Genomic DNA, 20,367 nt, shown 5'->3' with positions numbered 1-20,367 from the left:
TTGTGACAGATACTGTGCCTTTTCTTTCCTGTAAACCAATTTGAGATGACGCTCATTCCTGCTGTACTGCGTCTGCTTCTGTATGCTGTGTGGTGCGGCATTCGAGGAAGAAATATTCTTTCTTTTTCGACTGCCACAAAAAAAAATAACTATGCAGTCCCACAACCTGTCGCGCTGAACTTTATTCTGACTGCTGGAGCACACAAGGCTTACAATTCTGCATCAACGAAAAGCTCACCCCGTCCGCATTATACACTCAGCTTTTAATTTTTTTTAGAGCAAGCGTCTACAGAAATGACTTCACAACCTTCTTTTCTATGAGGCAAGACATGCAGAAGCGCAGTGCATTTGCTGCTGGTGATAAGAGCCGGGCTATGTGCGCATGCCTCACCAATGGCCGGCCATTTGGTTTGGTTTGCACGAGTGTTTTAGAGAAAAGACTGGCAACATTCTTCTAGTAGAGGTGGCTTCGAGTGCCATTTTATTTATTTATTTATTTATTTATTTATTTATTTATTCATTCATTCATTCATTCATTTATTTATTTATTTATTTATTTATTTATTTATTTATTTATTTATTTATTTATTTACAATACCTCAAAGACCCCAGGAGTGCGGGGTTTTACATGAGGGGTAGGCTTGACAGTATTGTCGAGATTAATAAAGTTTTTCAATGGCGGTTCTGAAATGGCTTGGGTTAGAGTGAACGACGATGTCAGCGGGAAGATCATTCCAGTCGATAGCTGTCCTTATAAAAAATGAGTTGAGGTGCGTTGTCGTTCGGGCATGTGGCGGATAAACGGCCAAAGTGTGGCTGATGCGACTGCACATACACTAGAACTAGAAACACAGTGCAGGTATGACTGCAAGAAAGCCTCCCAAAAGCAACAACTGCATTGGGCATGACGACTAACTCTTCCAGGACCAAACCATAAGCCACGGTTCATATATGAACGATGCATTTCGACGTACTGCCGAACACAATTGTGGGAACACATAGCCCCATCTAGGCAGGTAATATAACCGCTGCAGTTTCAGTTTCCAAGCGTTCCACTTTTTTTTTTTAGCAGGGTGGCAATGCAGAAAAATATCTGTTAACAAGGTGGTCTAAAAGAAATGCTAACAACAATAGTGTCAACCTTGCGTGAGGATGCGTTATGAATTCGGCCCCATATGCATAACTTCACTGCTTTTATTGTAGATTCTTTAGAGCAACTTGTTTTATAGCAACTCAGCAATTTAGTTATATCACATTAGTTCCTTGGTAATTTGGCTTCATCGCATTTTATTGGTGCAGTAGGGAGAATAGGTACATCAAACTAATAACAACCACTTCAGAAAGCAAATGATGACTAATGCTTCCGAGCAGCACAACACTATAAAAAGGAACTCTGTAGAGAGGCATGGAAACTTTTTACAGCAAGTCTAAGAGATAGTGTAGCATATTTTTTATCCTGAATTAGGATATTTATTAAGGCGCTTCATTTTCATTGCACGCCCTTCTTGCTGTTTAGAAGTTTCTTCAGCAAGTTCGCACAGCGAGATTTGTTATTCGTGTCATGTTTAAAGTCAAACAAACAATTAAACATGTGTTTTAAAGATCGTCCAATTAGTAGCTGCATTTTAGCATAGATAATAGCAGAATCGTGTAAATATTACAACAAACAAAAATTTTTGAAAAGTACCTTCAGAATCGTGTTATTTCCCTGCACTGTTAACCCTGTTAAAGTTAACCTCAAAAAAAGTAAGAAAAGACGCTTTGTGCCACATTTCTACACTACGAAATTAAAGTATTACTATTTAAAAGCAATATTCATCCTTCCCTAAATTTTTTTACGGAGAAGTATTCACTGAAACAGTTTGTATGTTAAGAGTTTGCAAGTAATCATTATTCATGTGCACGAAAAAAGCACTTGAATAGCCATGTTTTGGCATACGTTACATAAAGGTTATTTAAATTTCAGTGAAAATGCCTGTTATGTCCTTTCTTCATACTGCCTTCGTTGCACCGCTGTTCTTGGGTATCACAACTGCGACCAATGATCATTACTCGCACTTGCTTTGCACCGAAAAATTTGATATTCCCACGCCTGTGATATATATTAGCTTTTTTTTTTTCATGGCCATGCCTTACAGAATATTTTATCTGTTTTTAACTTGGCCGCATTTGAAAAATAATCGAGAACTATTTGATTTGATTTGCACTTAAGTTTTTAATATTAAAATTCACTTCGCCTCAAAGCTTTGCAATTGGCATAGGTCTACCAATAATTCTTTCCAGCAAGCCTATATTCTACGAGCTGAGAGCTGCGTCAGCCTACACTGCATAGCCGATATTTGATAAATCCGCTCAGCTTGCTTGGACAGCAGCTTCCTCTTTTACCCAGTGTTGATAAAGCATCCCTGCCTTTTTCAGATGCTACAGTTTCTTTTTATTTTCATTGTGGCTCAAAACAGTGGCCGTGAATGGAACCTTCGTTAGGTGTTTATTCCATTACCTCAGTCTGTCATAACCCTCTGGAGTAAGCATTCTCATTTTGAAAATAAACAAAGATCGTCCGAATGACCAACAGACAAAGACGGTGAAGTACCGTGAGGAGCGGAGCAGCAGACGCAAGAAATGGCCCTCCCTGTCCTGTTGGAGGCAGCACGTTGGGAACGCCTGGGGGAGTTGCCGCTGGTGCTGCACCCCTTGTGGATGTTGCCATGCCAACGGAACCGGTGGGAGTGGCGCTCTTGGTCCTCGACGCAGGCCTTTGTGGATCCCCCGGTGCCAGCTGAACCGGTTCACTCTCCCCGGTCTCAGCCTGCTGTGATGACGACGACACTGATGCTGCGAGGTTCGCAGAATCACAGGCACTCTCCGATGGTCTGCTCCTCAGCCGCGAGGGCCTGGCTTGCCGTGCTTCTGGCTGGTCGTCCTCGTCGTCCCGCGTTGTCGAAGATGCCTGCATAAAAAATATCCAAACAAAAGGGACTATCGGAGCATTCATGTAAAGCTAGGCAGATAACTAACGATTATAAACAAGGCAGCAACAATCACGAAGAATCTTTGTGCAGCATTAGGTGACAATGCAAATTCACGGACTCCAGGGGCAGCTCGTATCACCCAACTGGCCGGAAATAAGGAAGACTGCTTGTGGATTCAGCCTAGGCAGAATCATGCCTGTTTTAAGATTCCCCGATCAACTCGCACTTGTGTCCGGATGGCGTCAACTTTGTGCGGGCCAAACAGTTTCTTTTCCCGAGGGTGCAATGGAATGAACGAGAGGCAAGGATGGAGGATGGAATCGAAGTGGCGTTTGAAAAAGGACGGCGTTAAAGGGCCCACGTAAAACTATTTACGAAAACTAGCAAGCACGCACGAGCAATAGGTATCCCATCAATTGTCACTGCAACGCAAAAATTTTTAAGCTACCTCTATTAGCAGTGAAGATATGGGCAATCGAAAATGATGCTCCTCTTCTCTCTCGCAATTCAGCCAATGCCGACACGTAAGAAAAAAAAAAGCAGTAAACAAATCGCGACGACGCCCCATCACGCCTCGTCCCGCTCACGTAACCTGGGAGCGTCCAATGAGCGGGCTCGCCTAGAAAGCCTATGTGACATCCCTTGACAGGTTAGTGCGCGATGCGCGCGAGAATGTGTCACCCCAATCGGGAGCAGCCGTCAGGAGCACTTTTAAAAAATTATTTGTAAATTATACGCTCCACGTAAAGCTTCCAAATTTGACTCGAATACTTATAAGGGCCATCTCCATGGATTTCTTACATTACAATATCAACACAAGCAGCATTTCAGGGCCCAGTGGAACACGATTGACATAAGTTTTGGGGAGGATTTGAGATCAGTGATATTGGCATAGAAGACTCCTGTACAGGGGAGGGGTGAATGACAAACTCGAACCAGCCAAGCGAGGCCAAGCGAATGTCAATTTTTCACGCTGCTTCAGAGAAAACAAGCTAGAAACGTTTTCTGGCAATTGTTAATGAAGTTTATTAATTTTTCAGGCTTGTAAATTCTATTACCTATGTGCAATTTCAAACACTGTGAATATAGCTTTCTAAACGTGTGTGCAGGTAAGAAGTGAAAATAACAGTCGTACCAGGATATATCGAACTCGAAGGAACTTGTGAAATAGCTTGATATAATAGTGATAAATCAATGTACAAAAACTGTTATCGTTCCACACATATCTGCGTGTGGTGAAGAAGTTCAGCATGCGGTCTCGACGGATGGGATGCATGCATGTGCGACACACCTGGAACGCAGATATGTCTGTCTGAAATGCATCAGTTAACACTGCAGCGTGAGCTTCAGGAAGGGTTTCAAGTCATTCTTGTGCCAGAGGCGGTCGCAAAGAGAGCCCGAGTACCCAAAGAGATTTTGCCTGGGCTGTTTCTCAAACATATTTGTCGCACTCACATGCTGGACGAGTTTCTCTCGAGCTTGTTGCTCCCCCTCGGCTCGCCGTCTCAGGCACCTGGCTTCAGCCTCCGTGGCTCGTAATGCCGGATCGTCCAGTTGCTGTTGACGTTTGACTTCGGTTTCATGGGCATGAAGTTCGGTGTCCTCACTTTGCCTTTGATGTTTCATTGCCACCTCTCTCACAGGGTACTCGGGATTTTCGGACCGCTTCCGCTGCATATTGTTCGCCTCCCTTGCTCGGTGTTCAGCTTGTTCGGCCCGCTTACGTCGCATTGCCTCCGCCTCCCTCGCTCGGTATTCCGGATTTTCGATCCGTCTAAGGCGCTTTGCGGCAGCCTCTCTTGCTCGCATTTCGGGGTTTTCGCGCCGCCTAACCCTCATCGCCTCTGCATGCCTAGCTTTCGCCTCTGCCTTCTCGGCTTCACTCTTACGTGGGCGACCCCTTCGCCGAGCAGGAGCAGATGCATCACCATCCGGACCAAGACCGACTGAAGGAAAGACCTGCACAGAAAATACTGCTCCAGCACACATTTCGCCGCTAGGGAAAGAACATTATGGTCATCCTGGCGCTACTGTAAACCTGTTAATAATATTGGGGCTTCTCATTACTTACGCCACACATGTATTAGTTTTTGTCACTTCTCTACATAGCTAATAATACCTTATCCCCTCTGTAATTGACAAGCACTCGTTCTGCATGTACGCAACAGGTTTTTTTTATTATGCATTGCTTGATCCAACCTTCAAAGAGCCTATGAGCGGCAGAAGCAGAATTGCGCGTTTTTCAAATCTGTTAATGCATAGACTCGTAAATAAACTTATGATAAATGAAAATGATGTGCAGTGGCTTTATCTGAAGGCCCTAGGGACATCCACAAGTAAGAAACGTTTCTTTGTAGCAGACGACAATCTTGTGAGAGGTTATGCACAGGGCCGCCTGCGCAAAAATATCCGCTGCTCGGTGCGAACGACAGCCGATTTGAAACTGCGCCGTATTAGGCACATTTTATGCAAAACTGCACGTAAACCTTAAGTAACTATTGCGATCTTTTTTTACAGCAGCCGCAAGGAGTGTCAAAAACTTTCATGAATGCATGCGCGTATCAACCACGCTACGTCTGCGCTACGAGAGAAATAAGTGATATCTGATCGGTTCTTACTGAGCTTCAAACGAATATGACAAAATCAATGCATCGAGAGGCACAGCGCAGAGAGAAATAATTTGTCAACGTGCACGCACTTCTAAACACGTTGGAAATTGCCGCATGTAAAGCCAACTCTATTGACACGCTGAACGTTACAGCAGTTCTGCTGTTGCTGCACCTCCGCTACCGAGTGGTATATCCGTATGTCGTCTGACAAGAGAAAAACATTATAGCAATAAACAAACTCTCGCTAAAATACAAAAATTAACCGTATAAAATTCCATTTTTTAAAAGTTTGGATGCAGTTCATTTAATTTAGTTATAGAATTTGATGGTGACGATAATGGCAGACAAACACATCAACAGAGCGCCCTCAATGGCTATAAGCGTAACAAAAGTCTGCATACGTGGCCCTACAGGACCCTGCTATCTGTGCAGGTCTGTACTTCAATCAGTCCTGATCTGCACTTGCAGAAGACTGATCAGAGCGTTCTGCACTGGTAGACGGCACTGCATCCATCACCCACACGTTGCTCCAGAAGTGCGTCTACTTTGCCTCCTTGCATATGGTGGATAGATGAACCCTCCTCGCCTCTGCCTTCTCAGTTTCTCTTGTAGGAGCCCCTATCGCCGAGCAGGAGCAGACGATGCACCATCGACACTTGCAGAAGACGACTCATATAAGCGCCCTGCACTTTTCTTTTTTTTTTTTCCTTTTGTTTTCTCAAGACGGACGTATACCAACTTGTCTAACTGTATGCCTTGATGGATATGTCGAACACATACGTTCGATGCAGAGGATCCCAAACACTGCTGTGTTTATGATCTGGATGCGCAAGTGGAACTCTTTACTTCCGGAGAGATAACATCATCAACATGTGGCGACCACAGTGCCTCTGAACGATTCGGGAAATGCGAAAGCAGGCAAAGAGACCACTCTTTTATCACGTATTTTGGGAGATGCCATTGTATGTATAATAAGAGAATGCAACTATGGAACAGGAAAGTATTATAGTGAAACTTGAGAATTGTAAGATGTAACATGGAATAACGCAGTGCAGTGTCAGGAGCAGTTCGAATGAATCTGGAGAGGCAGGCACATAACAGACGAAGTGTTGCGGTCATATACGTGCAGTACACTGAGTGTCTTGCACTTCCGGCTTTGTCGTGCCATGTGATTACGATGAAAACCGTCCAGGTGCATCATCCCACGCACGTGGCAATCACTTTCCATTTAGAGCGATGTGGCCGCTTCGACACCTGATACGTCTCGCTGCTCAGGCACCTGAATGGGAGTTGCATGTATGGGTCTATGCTTTTTTTAAACAGCTGTCGACTGGAGATCGAAGTGCACTTCAGAGCCACTTTGGACTTATTTAGCTCCTCGTCAGTAACAACGTCTACAGAGCCCATGTGAGCCTATGCAGGCTCAGTGAACAAAAAAAAAAAAAAATCTTAAATTGTGACAGGTAAGCTGTCGAAAACGCATTTGTTTGACCCCGAAAACAAAATCGAAACTACACTGAAAACTGGTGGCTAGACTAAGTGGAAGCCAGCTGACCGCAGTATGTGGCGGAGAGAGACGTTTGCAGATGCTCCGCCTCCTTAGTTTTGCTTGCACTGCCAAGAAAAGTTGACACGGAGTATAGTAGAGGGCAACGCATCTATCGCACACATGCTCCAGAAAGTTGCAGAAGCACGCCCGTCTACTTCGCTTGCTGCATAGGGCGGATAGATGGATGACGGCGACTAGTCGCATAAGTGCTGTATTTTGTATTTTTTATATTTAGCGTGGCATGAAATTTCACTCCTGCCTTGATTTTAACCACCAATCAGATAACCTCTGTTTGGTTATTTCTTCCCGCTTAAAGTCTGTAGTCTGTTCTTTCTCTGCTGTCCTTAAACCGGAATGCTTTGAAGATGCTCGATGGATGTACAAGGCTTTGAAACGGCAGCAGCGCTATATGATCGAAGAAATTTTTCAGTGAGCGCTTCATCGCAAGTAAGCAGAGTGCAAACGTTCTTTGCTGCTCACTTAACTATTACTTCCGGAATTGGTTTCTTTACAATGATGCACCTAAACATTAGCCGAGAGTCACAAGGCAATGCATACATTAGGTTCACCTTTCTTTAGAGCGATGCAATGCGGTTCTGTGGCAGAGTGGTTACGTGCTCGCACCGCACTGCGAAGGAACCGTGTTCAACTCCGCAGGTTCCTGCAAAACTTTATTGTTTCTTTACTTTCTTCTGATTTTCGCATTACAACTCCAACGCCGATCCCGGATTATTAGCGACACAACCGATCATTGCAGTTGCAGCTTAACACGCCAAGATGCAGCGCGGCGATAACATCGTGCTGTGTTCTAGCTCTCGCAGTGGAGGGGGCAAACTTGACAGAATGCCAGTACCCTTTGACGGGAGTACCCGTAGTGGCTTGTTCAGTTTGTCCAGTCGTGTAACTGCGGTTAGCCTTAACAGCAGTCAAGCTTAACCATGGTTAGACCGCACGTGTGACAAGGGTAAGCTTGGTTTTCAGAGCGTTTGCTTAATCACGCCGAGAATGAGAGAGAGAGAGAGATATTTTAATGGCAACAGGAGATGTCTGCCTGGTGGTAAACCTAGCATGCTACTCCTGATGAGGGTTGAGGGATGAGGGTGAAAGAGTGTGGAAGGGGAAGGGGAAATAAATGAGAAAAAAAGAGAATCGGTGTCGCACACTTTCACACGCACATAAGCACACACAGATGAGTTTTAAAGGGTATTGATCAACCCTGTGTCCTTAAGAAAAGTTAACTTTCACAAGCCGAGAATGAGGCATGCAGAACACACACTGAAGAAAGCGTCACTTTGTCTGCCTCGTGCTGACCTGGCTTTTACGACGCACATAACCTGCAGCGCACAGAGCGTTCTGAAAGCACACTGGGGAAAGCATCCAACGTTCCGTCTGCTACATGCCAAGCTGCTTTTCAGCGCCTGCGCAGTGCGTGCTGCCGCAAACAAAGTCAGGAAAAGAGGGCGGAAGAGAGGAGGCTGCACTGGCTGCGTCTGTTCCCTACTGGCCCTTGCTGGTTCTGTCTCATTCCTTCCCACACGTGGTTTGCAAACCTCACGCGGTGCCACGCGCAATAACATGGCGGCAGATGCGCGTGTCTTTGGGAAAAACGTAATTTCCAGGGTGCGGCGCTGCTCTAGACCGGCCGTCGCCAAACCGGCTCCCTCATTCCTTCCGCACGTGGCTTGCAAATGTCAAGTGGTGCATTGGGTAGATGACGATCGTCTTTGGGGAAGCCGCACATTCCAGTGTGCAGTGCGAAGTTCGACATGTCGAACGACAGATGAAATTGGAGCTCAGTATACGATGCAACTTTGCTATACTTTTACATGGGATTTTCAGGGGATAATCTGCGAGCTCGATATAACAAAAATTCTGAAATATCCGAATATTTGCCACCTTACCGACAAATTCACTGTGGGTGCCTATGACATTACAAAATTTCCACAAGGAAATGGGGGGAAAGCTTCACTGGGCCACGCGACCCAACAGCTTGCGTGCTGGATTTGAATGGTGCTGGGAAATTCGTAACGCATGTATATCGCAGTTAGATATGTGAAGCATACATCTATGTATGTGGGGCAGAGCCTTTGCCCCGCCCCAAGGAATTCCAGTGTGACGTCATATGCGATAACCTCCTAGCCGTTCTATTGGCTGGTGGAAGCTGGTGGAATTTCTCCGGCAACAGAAATCAGTCCTAGACCGATTGGGCTTTCCACTGGAAATTTTGACAGATTTCATTCGCTCTTGGCATTGAATGCTCACATGTGAATGAGCTGTAAGGTTGCCTTTTTCAATCATGCCTTCTAGAAGCAATGAAATGCGGCTAGTGCTTTCGCTTTATTCGCTAGCAGTGGACAGAGAGCACGTAATAAATGCAAGACCGATAGAACAAAATTAATTTTGCCCACTGCTATTTGATGCCTGCCATCTGCCAACATCTCTGATCCCAGCAATAGAGAGAACACGAGGCAAATGAACTGCAAATAGAATCAGAGTGAAATATACAATGCAAATAAGATTGTTATGTTACCCTTGCCGATTCAATGCAATAATATACGGCAGCTATTCTACCCTGCCAGCAAGCAAAGGCCCTTGTGATATGGCAATAAAAGCACTAAAATATATTTTTGTAGCAAACCTCCCACTGCAATGTCTCAGTGTGCTAAGGAACACCACTCAAACAACAGAGCAAATGGCGTAACTATGCGTCAGTTTCGTGAAAGATCGCCAACATTTCAAACCATTTTTCGTAAAAAGCCATCTGTGCTCCTATTAACAGTACAGAACCAGACCGTGCCTCTATGATGGCGGCAGATGCGTGAAAAAACCCCTTTCCCCAGCCTGCCTGTTTTGTGCCTAATTAGAGCCCTGGACGCAGACTATACGCTGCCTTAAGCAATTTTTAAATGCCCGTGGCACTGAGGGGTATGAAACTAAACAAACAACAAATCAAACGAATAAATAAGCCTTTCCTTCATTACTGTAGAGCTATGCTCGGGTGGATGCACATCACAAAACATGCCCTTATTAACACATTACATGCAAAGGCATTGCTTTAAAAAAACAGATAGCACCTTCCTTGGCTCGAATCCCTGACCTCCATGGCTTGCCCATGAACTAGACTAATGAATTTGATTAACTTGGATGAGTGACAGCCCTCGTCTTACTGCACAGAGTGACATTTCTTCAAAGCTCCACAAACCCGAGCCAGGCATGCAGCAGTTGCGTGGTGAAAGATAAGTTTTAAGCGAATGTAGATTGGTTAATTACGCTGCGGTTTGCAGCCCTGCTTTTCGCATAAGAGCTGGGAACGAAGGGACTTGCTTCTGTAACATGCAGACACAAATAAAGAAAACTATAGCGCACCATGTGTACAAAGGATCATTTGCGCCATGCTGCCTGTCAAAACTCAGCAACAACTTGTGTGCCTCAAATGCTACTAATGTTTAACCAGCAACAGCCTAGTTCAGTGTCCTTAGTTATCTTTGAAGAGGTTTCCGACGCATCTACTACACATTCTCAGGGATACTTGCCGATTGCTTGCGTTCTCTGCATGTCTTTGCACCCCGCAAGGGTGTTTTCGGCGATTCCTTCACACATGTTGCGACCTCTTTTGTTGTTCTCGTGCTGCTGGCCAATGTGGATGATTTTTCCGTCATCGATACATTGCCCTGTGGTGCCACTGGCTTGTTTCCTGGCGTCACCTGTATGACACCAAAACCATCGCTATGTTGAAAAAGCGCCGACCTACGTCCACAGGAAGGCGTGAGAAGGTGGAACCAATGAAACAACCTTTTAATGCTTGCTCCAAACACTTTTACACATTCACCAATGCCACGAAAGATAGCAATGTAACGAATAAAAGGCATGCGCTGCAGTTAATGGGGTAGAGGCATCAAATTTCGTCTAGTGCAATTTTGCTTTGAGGCTGTGTGTATGATGCTAGCAAACATCAACCACCTCGTGGAATTTCCCAGCACTCAGTAAATAACATTTATTTTAATTTGTTTTATTTTGCAGTTTCAGGCTACCTAATGCACGTTCTGAAATCACAAGTGAGTATGTGATCACATGATGCATAAAAAAGCTGTAAAATATTCGCTGCTTTGAATTTTATTTTCTGTAAACCTTTACACCAAGCTGCTCCAGAAGATAGAATGACGACAAATGGACAAAGAGCATTACGTCGTAGTTTTTGCGAGTCTCATGTGATCTCACTCATTTGTGATGTTAGAACTACTGTTCGACAATCTGAAACCAAAACTGCATGGTAGAACAAATTAAATTGTAAATTATTTACCGAGTGTAGGTGAATTTCACGCTGTGAGCCGTGCTTACCAATGCCTTGAACATGATTGCAAAGCAGGAATGCACTAAGAAAATTTTGTTACCTCTACCCCTTTGCCAATCAGATATTCGGATGTTTCTGCACATAAACAACATATTGCCCAGCAACTCCTTTAGCAAGAAGGGACATTACACATCCTGGATGACAATGATCCCAAAAACCCTAAATCTGAGAACACTTCCTGAGCTCATATGTCACGCGCCTGGGCAAGGTGCTAGACATGAACTGGCGCGAGCGCAGCGCATTATGGCCAGTAGCTCGTGCGGTGCCGTCCTGCGCGTGAGCTAGAAGCGGCCTAGTGGTTTTAGAACAACGTAAAATTCTTTGATCAAGCGTGCAGGCGTGAGAAGGGGAGCGAACCAGCACCGGTGCATCATGTTCGTGGCACTATTTGGCACCTGGTGTGGTGTGACGTTGGACTGGAAAGCACGGAGCGCATAGTATGCCTCGTGGGACAACTGCGAAATGCAGTGCAAATATGTAAATGTTTCTGCTGATCTTTGCTGTCTCGCATTATACAAGGACGAAAACTTTTTTTTCTGTCATTGCTACTGCGAAATTACCCCTTGTATTATACACGGGTATGCAATGAAATTAGGGACGCCTTTAGTTAGTGTTTGTTCTGGGGCACATTTACCAAAAAAACTGAAGCTCTTACTGGCACCAAGCCCACGCAACATACCTGTTTGCCGGATGGTTTTGAAGCAGTCGTCGTGGTTGGTTTGACGTCTCCTTCCTCCTCCTCCTCTTGTTTGACGTCTCCTTCCTCCTCCTCCTCGTCTGTCGATGATTCCACTTCTTCGTCGTCAGAGTCTATCAGGTTCACCGTCACGGTGGGCTTCTTGGGCGTCGGCAGCACCACACACTCGTCGTCTGAAGACGATGAGGACGAAGAGGAATCCTTCTCTGCTGCTTTCGTGACAGATTTTGTAGCCATACTTGGACTCTTTCTCTTCAAGCCCGAACCTTTTGTGGGCTCCGAGATCTTAGCAGAAAATGTGTCTGCCTTCTCTTTGGTGGCATCTATCTTTGTGCTAGAACTGGACAAGGTGGAGCCTGCCTTGGAGGATCCAGAGGTGGATGTTGCTGCCGTCCCAGCCGTGGTAGATGACGGTACGTCGGCCGTGGTGGTGGACAGCAATGACGGCTCCATGTCCGTGTTCAGTGCTTGCATCAGGCTCTTGAGCATCTCTTCGGGAAGCTCGCACGACTCAACCTGCCTGACGAGCACATCGAAGTCGATGCTGGGGATATTGCCCAACAGGTCTTCTTCATGCTCCAGGCGGGCTTGCGTTGAGCACAGCCTCAGTGTGTTCCTCGCAGAGATGGACTGCAGTGAGGAAAAACAATTGTTGCTCTTGAGAGATGAACCAGGTCAAACGAGGGCAAAATACTAGAAATTCTGGAACAGCACAGGATTAAAAAAAAGAGAGGAGTTTGCTTTAGGGGGTTTAAAATCCCAAAGTGACTCAGGCCAAGAGGGATACCCCAGTGAAGAGCTTCGGCAAATTTTGAAGAGCTGGGGTTTACTTTAACCCTTTAATGGTCGTTGCTGGACATCTATGATAAAGGATTTCCATCCCGCACTGTGTTTGCTACGTCATAATGATGACATTTAGTTTGATATTTCACGCTCTACTGAAGATACGAGCCCATTGGGAGGCACTGCTAGCTTATAGGACTTACAAGAAGTGCGAGAAAAGTTGCTTCTGACACTGTCCTGTGGGCAAAAAAGAGAACTGATCTAAATTTTCAGTTTGCTGTGCAGTTTACAGGGACGTGGTTTCAGCTTCTTCATGCCATCGCAACAAAAGCTGATTTGTACCTCTATTGGCCCTGTCTTGTAAAGGCCCTTGAACGTTAAATTCTATCCCCAATTCTCACAGTGATTCACTCTCCAGATTAACTTAGCTCAGGTCAAGCTCTTAAAGAAATATTTATTAAATTATCTTGGACTTCTAAGTGATGCTACAACCAAATTACTGCCCCTGATTATTTTTTTTTCTCTGTTCACTTGTCTACTAATTTTGTTTATTCAAAATTCTAAAAAAAACAATTTTTGCGCCCAAGGAAAGTTTTTTGGAAACAAATGTGACAATCAAAGGGCTAACGTGCACTGGCATTGACCGTTACATGGCTGCCTCACATTGCAAAGTGGCCGACGGAATCGAACACAAGTGCCTCAGCTCAGTAGTCAAGTGCCCTAATCACTGAGCCAGCACAGCGGGCCAGAACGCCTATGCTATTCTGCACGTGAGAATCAAGTGATGCCTGTAATGCTATCCTGTATGTGCCATATGTTACCAAATGAAAGCAACATTGAGAACAGCACAGTGTGAAAGCTATCCTAGCACCTCCGCCACTAAGTGAACGTCTATGCCAATTCAACAGTGTCTGATGTGAAATTCAGTTTTAGTTAAGTACACGCTACAGTAAAATATTTATTTAAACTCGAACCGTGGTCCTGGCTGGTGCTCGCGTAAGCCTGTGACATCAGATGCTCATTAATTCCAATATGGGCAGGCTAGCGCCGGTTAGCTCAGTCATGTGCCGACGCACGGCCTGTGAAGCCAGTGATTGAAACAGACCTTCCAGAACCTGAAATACATTCAACAGTGGTGTCCACACACTCCCTGCCCACTATGGCAGGCATGACAGTTATTGGAAGGCTCCTATTTTCGAAATATAGCTCGGTCGCATTATTTCAGTAATGCCTTCGTTGACTTCATGCCGTGACATGACTGTGATCAGGTGTGCACATTGGCCAGTCCCGCCTTTTCGTACACTCATTCACGTGTCACTGGTGTTCTGTTTTTATGTCGAGGAGGTACTATGCTATTCTAACACCTACACATAGTTCCCTCGCTTGCTTCCACATGCTACTCCCAGCATGAACGTTCAATGGTCAATAATTTGAACATTTTTGCTAGTCCCGTGATAGATGACATAACGAGATATTACTGTGCTTGAGTAACACATTCTGGACATGGCACATTCCTTTTACCATTCTACTGGGTTTCTACAGCCAGGGCGAGAAATACATTAGCACATTAAAACCTTTATTATACAGTATAAATTTGACTCTTCTAACCTTGTGTTTGTCAACAAATTGCAACATGAGCATGTTGGCTGTCCAAGTATAGTGGGCTCTTATTACAGTAAAATTTCATTAATTCGACCTCAAGGGACCAGAAGAAAATGCTCGAATTATCCAAAAGCTTGAATTATTGAATGGCCATGAAAACCACTTTTATCAAAGTAAATAAATCTAACGAATGCCTAGAGTGCGGCTGTCTGAAAATTTGAAAAAAAAACAAAACAAGAAAAACAAAGCGAATATAATTTTTCGTTGTTTTTCCAAGTGCTTTGCTTCGTGCACTATCAAGAATGTCGAAGAATTACTCTGAAATCGTAAGTGTTTCCATGTTCCATGCAACACAGTAACTCTGGTATCTTTTCAAAATTGTCGCAGTCACGTTTTTAGGATGCTTCACCAAATGTAGCTGTCTTACACCGCACTCAAAGAGTGGAGGAAGCATGTGGATGCCGGAGAGAGAAATACACAAGGCCTTAAAACAGTGTAACGCTGTCCTAGACTAAAACTAACAGAGCACCAATGCACAAAGCAGTATCTGAAACAGCCTGACATTCTCATGCAGTGGTTAGAAGGTGGCAGCAAGATGGTGTGAACTTAAGAGGAGCAAAACTGAAACTATGCTTCGGGGCTACATTTTGGCAATGACGGACTTCCAATCTGCCAATGTGTGCATGACCGAGGTGCGTGGAAACCACTGTTCACTGAAATTCATATTCGGGGAGAACTATTTAGGCGATCCTTGGCTTTTAAAGTTTTACCTCGTTCGACATGATCCCTCGTCCGAATTAATTGGTGCAAGCCCTGCCCTTGCCTGAATTCACGACCGTTCAATGCCATAGAAATTAATTTCAATAGTGCACAGTTAGAATTGACAGATGTCTTCTTTATTACATTTCGTGCCGTCAAGATTAAGCTGCGAGGTCAATAAAACTTGTACTTGTAGTTTGAACTGTAGTTCGAACTGTAGTCCACACAATCGCATTTTATTTTTGGAAAAAAGATTTCAATAAGTAATCCTAAAGGAGGGAAAAAGCAAATATGACAAGAGATGGAAAAACAACAGCACACTGGGAGCTGAAGCACACACATGGCATGCCGAGGCCATTTGTTTTAGGTAGCTTTATGTAGTTACAATTAGCTAGTGGGGTTGTACGAATATTCGAAAGTTTCAAATGCTGAAATGAATAATGCGGCATTAAATTCGGGCGCCGAAACGAGTAGCGGTATATTCGAAAACTCTGGATATTTTCGATTCTGAAGTTCTAGAACTGAAGAACATAAACTTTTGGAGGAAGCTGTTCATGGTCTTATGTTCGCTTCGACACTGTCGGACCACTCTGGACGCCGGCATGAATCATGCACATGACGCGGTGACTGCATTCAAAATTCGGCCTTCGACGGCTGCACAGTTTGGCACGTCGTCAACGAGCGCACGTGACACCGTGGAGCATTCTGACGTGGGCGCACGGTGTCTGTTGTGAAGAGGACCGCCATTTTTTCGCGTTCACGGTCATGGTTTATGGGCATGTACAGTACGGCCCACTGTTAAAGGGAACATGAGGCCGCGTTCCTGCCGCGCTTTACAATGCATTCCCGAGAGAGCTAGCAACAAACGATCGTACAAGGTGCATGTGCAGTAAGCACGGCTGACTGACTTTTCAGAACATGCATTTGATGCCGTCCATTCTTGCCACTGGTTGGCAGCAGCGTGTTGCAAAGTGTTTAGGTCACGCGATCTCATGTTCCCTTTAACAGTGGACTGTACTGTACAGTATTGCGCAAAAGTGGAGAGACCATGCTATTTCACAAAACTGCATGCCAGCGTTTCCCGACGGCGCAGCAGCTTTCTTCACGGTTTGTATAAGGTAACCCCCATGATATGCTTGCCCACTTATTCAAGTACTTCTGTCAGGCTTGCATTTCTATATAGAAAATCAGAAATTGTAGCGGATTGAGTGCTCTCTCCGTTTTTGCGCAGCAGTGTACATGTGCCTCCCTCGCACTTCTCTGCTACCTTTTCGTATGGTTAAGCGCAAGTACTCGCCTAAAAAAAATACAACTTAAACATCGTCTCTAAGGGTAGGTGTATCCCTTACCTTTGCACAGCCTTGAACCAGCTTCGGCCCAGATCAACACTATGCAAATTAAGCTATATCAAACTATGCGAGTATATTAAGCACTTTGTTTGGGCATACACGGTGATTGTGCGATTAACGACTGCGCGCATGCACAGAATGCTACATATTTCGGCATGTCTTGTAGGTGCACACACGCTGCAGAATGTGCTGAAATCACAACACGCTGCGCGTCCCCTTCGTAAAAAAATGTGTCCCTGAAGCCTTTGATGGTGTATATGCAAGGACCCCTGCTAGCAATTGTGCGTCCTCCGATTGGTATTCTGGGCGCATGACGCGCACCGCGTGCCACTTCCACTAAGTATGCGGTACCTTCATTGACATGTGCGGACTTTCACGTAACAAGACAAACTAAAGCTTCCTCTCTGGCAGTGCTATGAAAGCGCAATCATGCACAAGTCCAGTGAGCGTATGCCACACAAATCAGATTTATGGGAGGAATTGTTGCGCGAGATGCGATGCACTCGAAATTTCAGTCACACTTGTAGACTCAACTCTATGGAACGCGCGACTCGGTGCAGTGGAAGCTTCGATTACAAACCGTGGCCGAAAAATAGCAATGAACTTTTGACATTTGAAATCACCAATACATAAACAACTTTGCAGCAAGAACTCGAGACTATGATGCTTAGTCCACTTCGGTTTGCTGCCTTCTGAACATTACCTAATGGAAGCTTCAAAATGTTTATTTTTATTGCATTTAATTTTTATTTAAAATGCCCTAAATAATTCTAGAAACATCTTTGCAAAAATGGTAACAAACTATTCATTTTTTTTACTTTTACATTTCTGGTTGCAGACTATTTACTTCAATTCAAACATATTCGTCTCGCTTCAGAACTATTCGAACAAAATAACAATTTGCTTCGGAATGAAAATTCAATATTTGCACATGCCTATTAGCTAGGCCTAACAGTGAACTGAATGTAATTGTAGAGGAAGTGAAGCCAACTGCACCCTTTGGTACTTGCGCATCTCCAGCATCCACTTGTTCAGCTGGGCCTGGACCTGTGGTGACGACGGAAAGTTGATGAGCTTTTCGAGAACATCCTTGCGAAACATGTCCTTGCTTGTCATATGCCCCAGCTTTGGGCTCTTCAATAACGGGCCCTTCTTTGTATGTACTTCCCTATCAGGGCTGCAGGGCAGCGGAGCCGTCGCCATGGCAACCCCTCTCCCCTTCTTAGCTGTTTCCACCGAGGCATTGCCTTCTGGCCTCGATTTACGCCTGGGCTGCATTCTGGCTGCTGGCTCATCCTTTTCGTCGTCTTCGGACGAGAGAAATATGAGGTGGCTTCGACCTGACGATGAAGGCTGTGCAGCTGCAGCGTCCTCTTCTGCACTTTCAGTTTCGTTGGTAACCTCCATCTTCACCTGGGCACCAGCCCGGACTGTGGCCAGCGAAGGAGAAACACTGCTCCTAGGAGGCTTTGCAGTGTCAGAGACCTTGCTGCAGTTTGGCGCCGATGCCTTTGCAGCCACCGGTCCAGAAACTTTTGCTCGCTCTTCGGGGGTCTTTGCAGGTGCTGTCACCTTCAACAGCGTGTTGCCCGAGGTTTTCAGTCCACCTGTTGCCGCTTTGCTCATAGTGGCAGGTGGACCGGGTCCGGTGGTTTTGGCAGTTGTCTTCCCAGTGGTGGTGGTAGCTGTTTTAGAGGGAGTTGGGAGAAGAGGTGGCTTTTTGGCGACGCTCTTTGCAGCAGTTGTGCCGGCCACCTTGGCGCTTGCTTCACCTTTCCGAACAGTGGGCGGCGCTCTCGCTGGTGTCGCCGATTTCAGCGAGGACTTTAGTGGCCAAGATCCTTTGCTGCTGCCACTCTGTTCGCTACTACGAGAAGACACTACTGTCACAACAGACTTAACAGAAGATTTGGAAAGGGGCCCACTTCCATTTGAGCTTACACCCCCTCCAACTTTCCCAACAGCGGGCGGCTCTCTTCCAGGTGCCCCCGATTTTAATGAGGATTTTACCGGCCCAGACGACCCTTTGCTTTTGCTGCTCTGTTCGCTAGTGCCAGACGCCGTCGTCGCACTAGACTTGAGACATGATTTCAAAGGAGTGGAGGGCCGGCTTCCATTTGAGCTTGCACCCCCTGCTTTAGAACTGCCTGACTGTCCTTGCCGAGTTGCCACGGCCATCTTTTCACTGCTTTCCTTACTAGAAGGCTCTGTAATTGCAGCAGTGCCCGATTGTGACGCATTTTCGGATGGATGGTGCGACGAGCCTTTCCTACCCTCTCTATCGTCATCATCGGTATCATGCCAGGCTGTGATGTGGTCTTCATAGAAGTTCCACTGGGTACTGTCTTGCCAGTTGCCATTGTAGCCGTAGCCGTAGCCATCATTTTCCCAAGGAGAGGGACCTTCTTCAGGTGAACGGCGGCTATACCTGCGGACAAAGACAATGATGGTAATGGTGGTGTTTAAAGCCACAAGGACAGCCGCGGCCAAAGCATGCTAGGGACAAGGTTAAACATTCACCACTGGTGCCTATTTCAAGCTACATTGTCAAATTTGTAAATTTGTTTAATATTTAAAAAAAGAAAAAAAGGGAAGAACGAGGCGCACATACCTTACTAAAATTTTAGTATGATTTATTTTCTCTATCGATAAGGTGGGCAGAGTGATAAAGCTTAGAAGCTTAAAAGATTTAATGAAATGAAATGCAGCAACTAGTAAAAAAAAGAAAACTGCTACAATAAAACTTACCAGTTGAGCTAGTTGGTGCAATATTTCTTAAACACACAGTGCAATGAACGAAGGACAAGCGAGTAAACGAGAACAACGGTGACTATCAACTGCTTGATTTATTGAAGTAAAATGTATATTACGTACAAAATGTTCAGCTATTTTAACATTCTGTACATATACGTGTTGCTTCAATTATTCAAGCAGTTGATAGTCAGCCTTGTTCCCGTCTACCTAGCTTGTTCTTCAAAAAAGCCACTACTAACTGTAAGAAACTGTCGCACCTAGGCTGTCATAACAATCCATGTTGAGGTTCAGAATGTTTTTTCTACATTGGAACACCCAAACCCTTTATATTACACCACTGTGGCTATTGTATGTGTTTTATGTGCCTGACCAGATGGCAATATCTGAGAGTGCATCCGTACTGCTGACCTGCGGACCTTCTTTAGAGAGAATCTTAGGTTAGGTTTAGTTTGATATTGTATTATACGAGGTTTAATGTTCCAATGTGACATGAGCTACGAGTAATTTTGACCACAATCAGGAGATCTTAAACAAACACTGACATCATGCCACGCATGGACGAATCTTTCATCATGCAACAACATTTTCAGTGAACTGGCAAAGAGACTGCCAAGGCATGCTAATGCTTTATTTACGTTTTTCGTAAACTGTCATGACTTTTTATTAAAACTTTTGCATTATGACATAATGTGTGCCCAATCAAACAGAAAGAGCCATGTTTCTCCCGGAGCAGAAACCCTGCTATGTGTAGAATAATTATGAGTATGAATATGCTAGTATTTTGAGACTTTGTAAGTTGCTGGGTTTAAAATCCTGATGCGATGCAAGGGCTACGAAGAATGCCGTAGCGGAGAGCTCTTGGATAATATCGCATAGCAGAAGGGTGTTCTTCTATTTTGCCTCTATTAAAATACGGCTGCCAATGCCGGGGCTGAATCCACA

The 20,367-nt window shown here is 45.0% G+C and overlaps 1 protein-coding gene across 4 annotated transcripts in view; it reads right to left on the bottom strand.

The window, feature by feature from the left end:
• The window catches only part of LOC146175774 (uncharacterized), a 58,214-nt gene that overhangs the window by 25,413 nt on the left and 12,434 nt on the right, over positions 1-20,367 (bottom strand). For 3 of the 4 annotated variants that reach the window (XM_084582142.1, XM_084582143.1, XM_084582144.1), the window contains 5 exons: positions 17,668-19,099; positions 12,161-12,808; positions 10,664-10,834; positions 4,428-4,931; positions 2,594-2,950 (listed from right to left, as the gene is read on the bottom strand). In XM_084582142.1, coding sequence (XP_084438268.1) covers positions 2,594-2,950; positions 4,428-4,931; positions 10,664-10,834; positions 12,161-12,808; positions 17,668-19,099 — 3,112 coding nt within the window. The remainder of the gene's footprint in view (positions 1-2,593; positions 2,951-4,427; positions 4,932-10,663; positions 10,835-12,160; positions 12,809-17,667; positions 19,100-20,367) is intronic. The other variant, XM_084582145.1, reaches the window with a different exon arrangement.

This window comes from Amblyomma maculatum, chromosome 10, assembly GCF_055883805.1.
Source record: "Amblyomma maculatum isolate TAMU_Amacu chromosome 10, ASM5588380v1, whole genome shotgun sequence".
Taxonomy (NCBI): Eukaryota; Metazoa; Arthropoda; class Arachnida; order Ixodida; family Ixodidae; genus Amblyomma; species Amblyomma maculatum.
The sequence above is the reverse complement of the archived record's forward strand: the minus strand, read 5'-3'. Positions and strand labels throughout refer to the sequence as shown.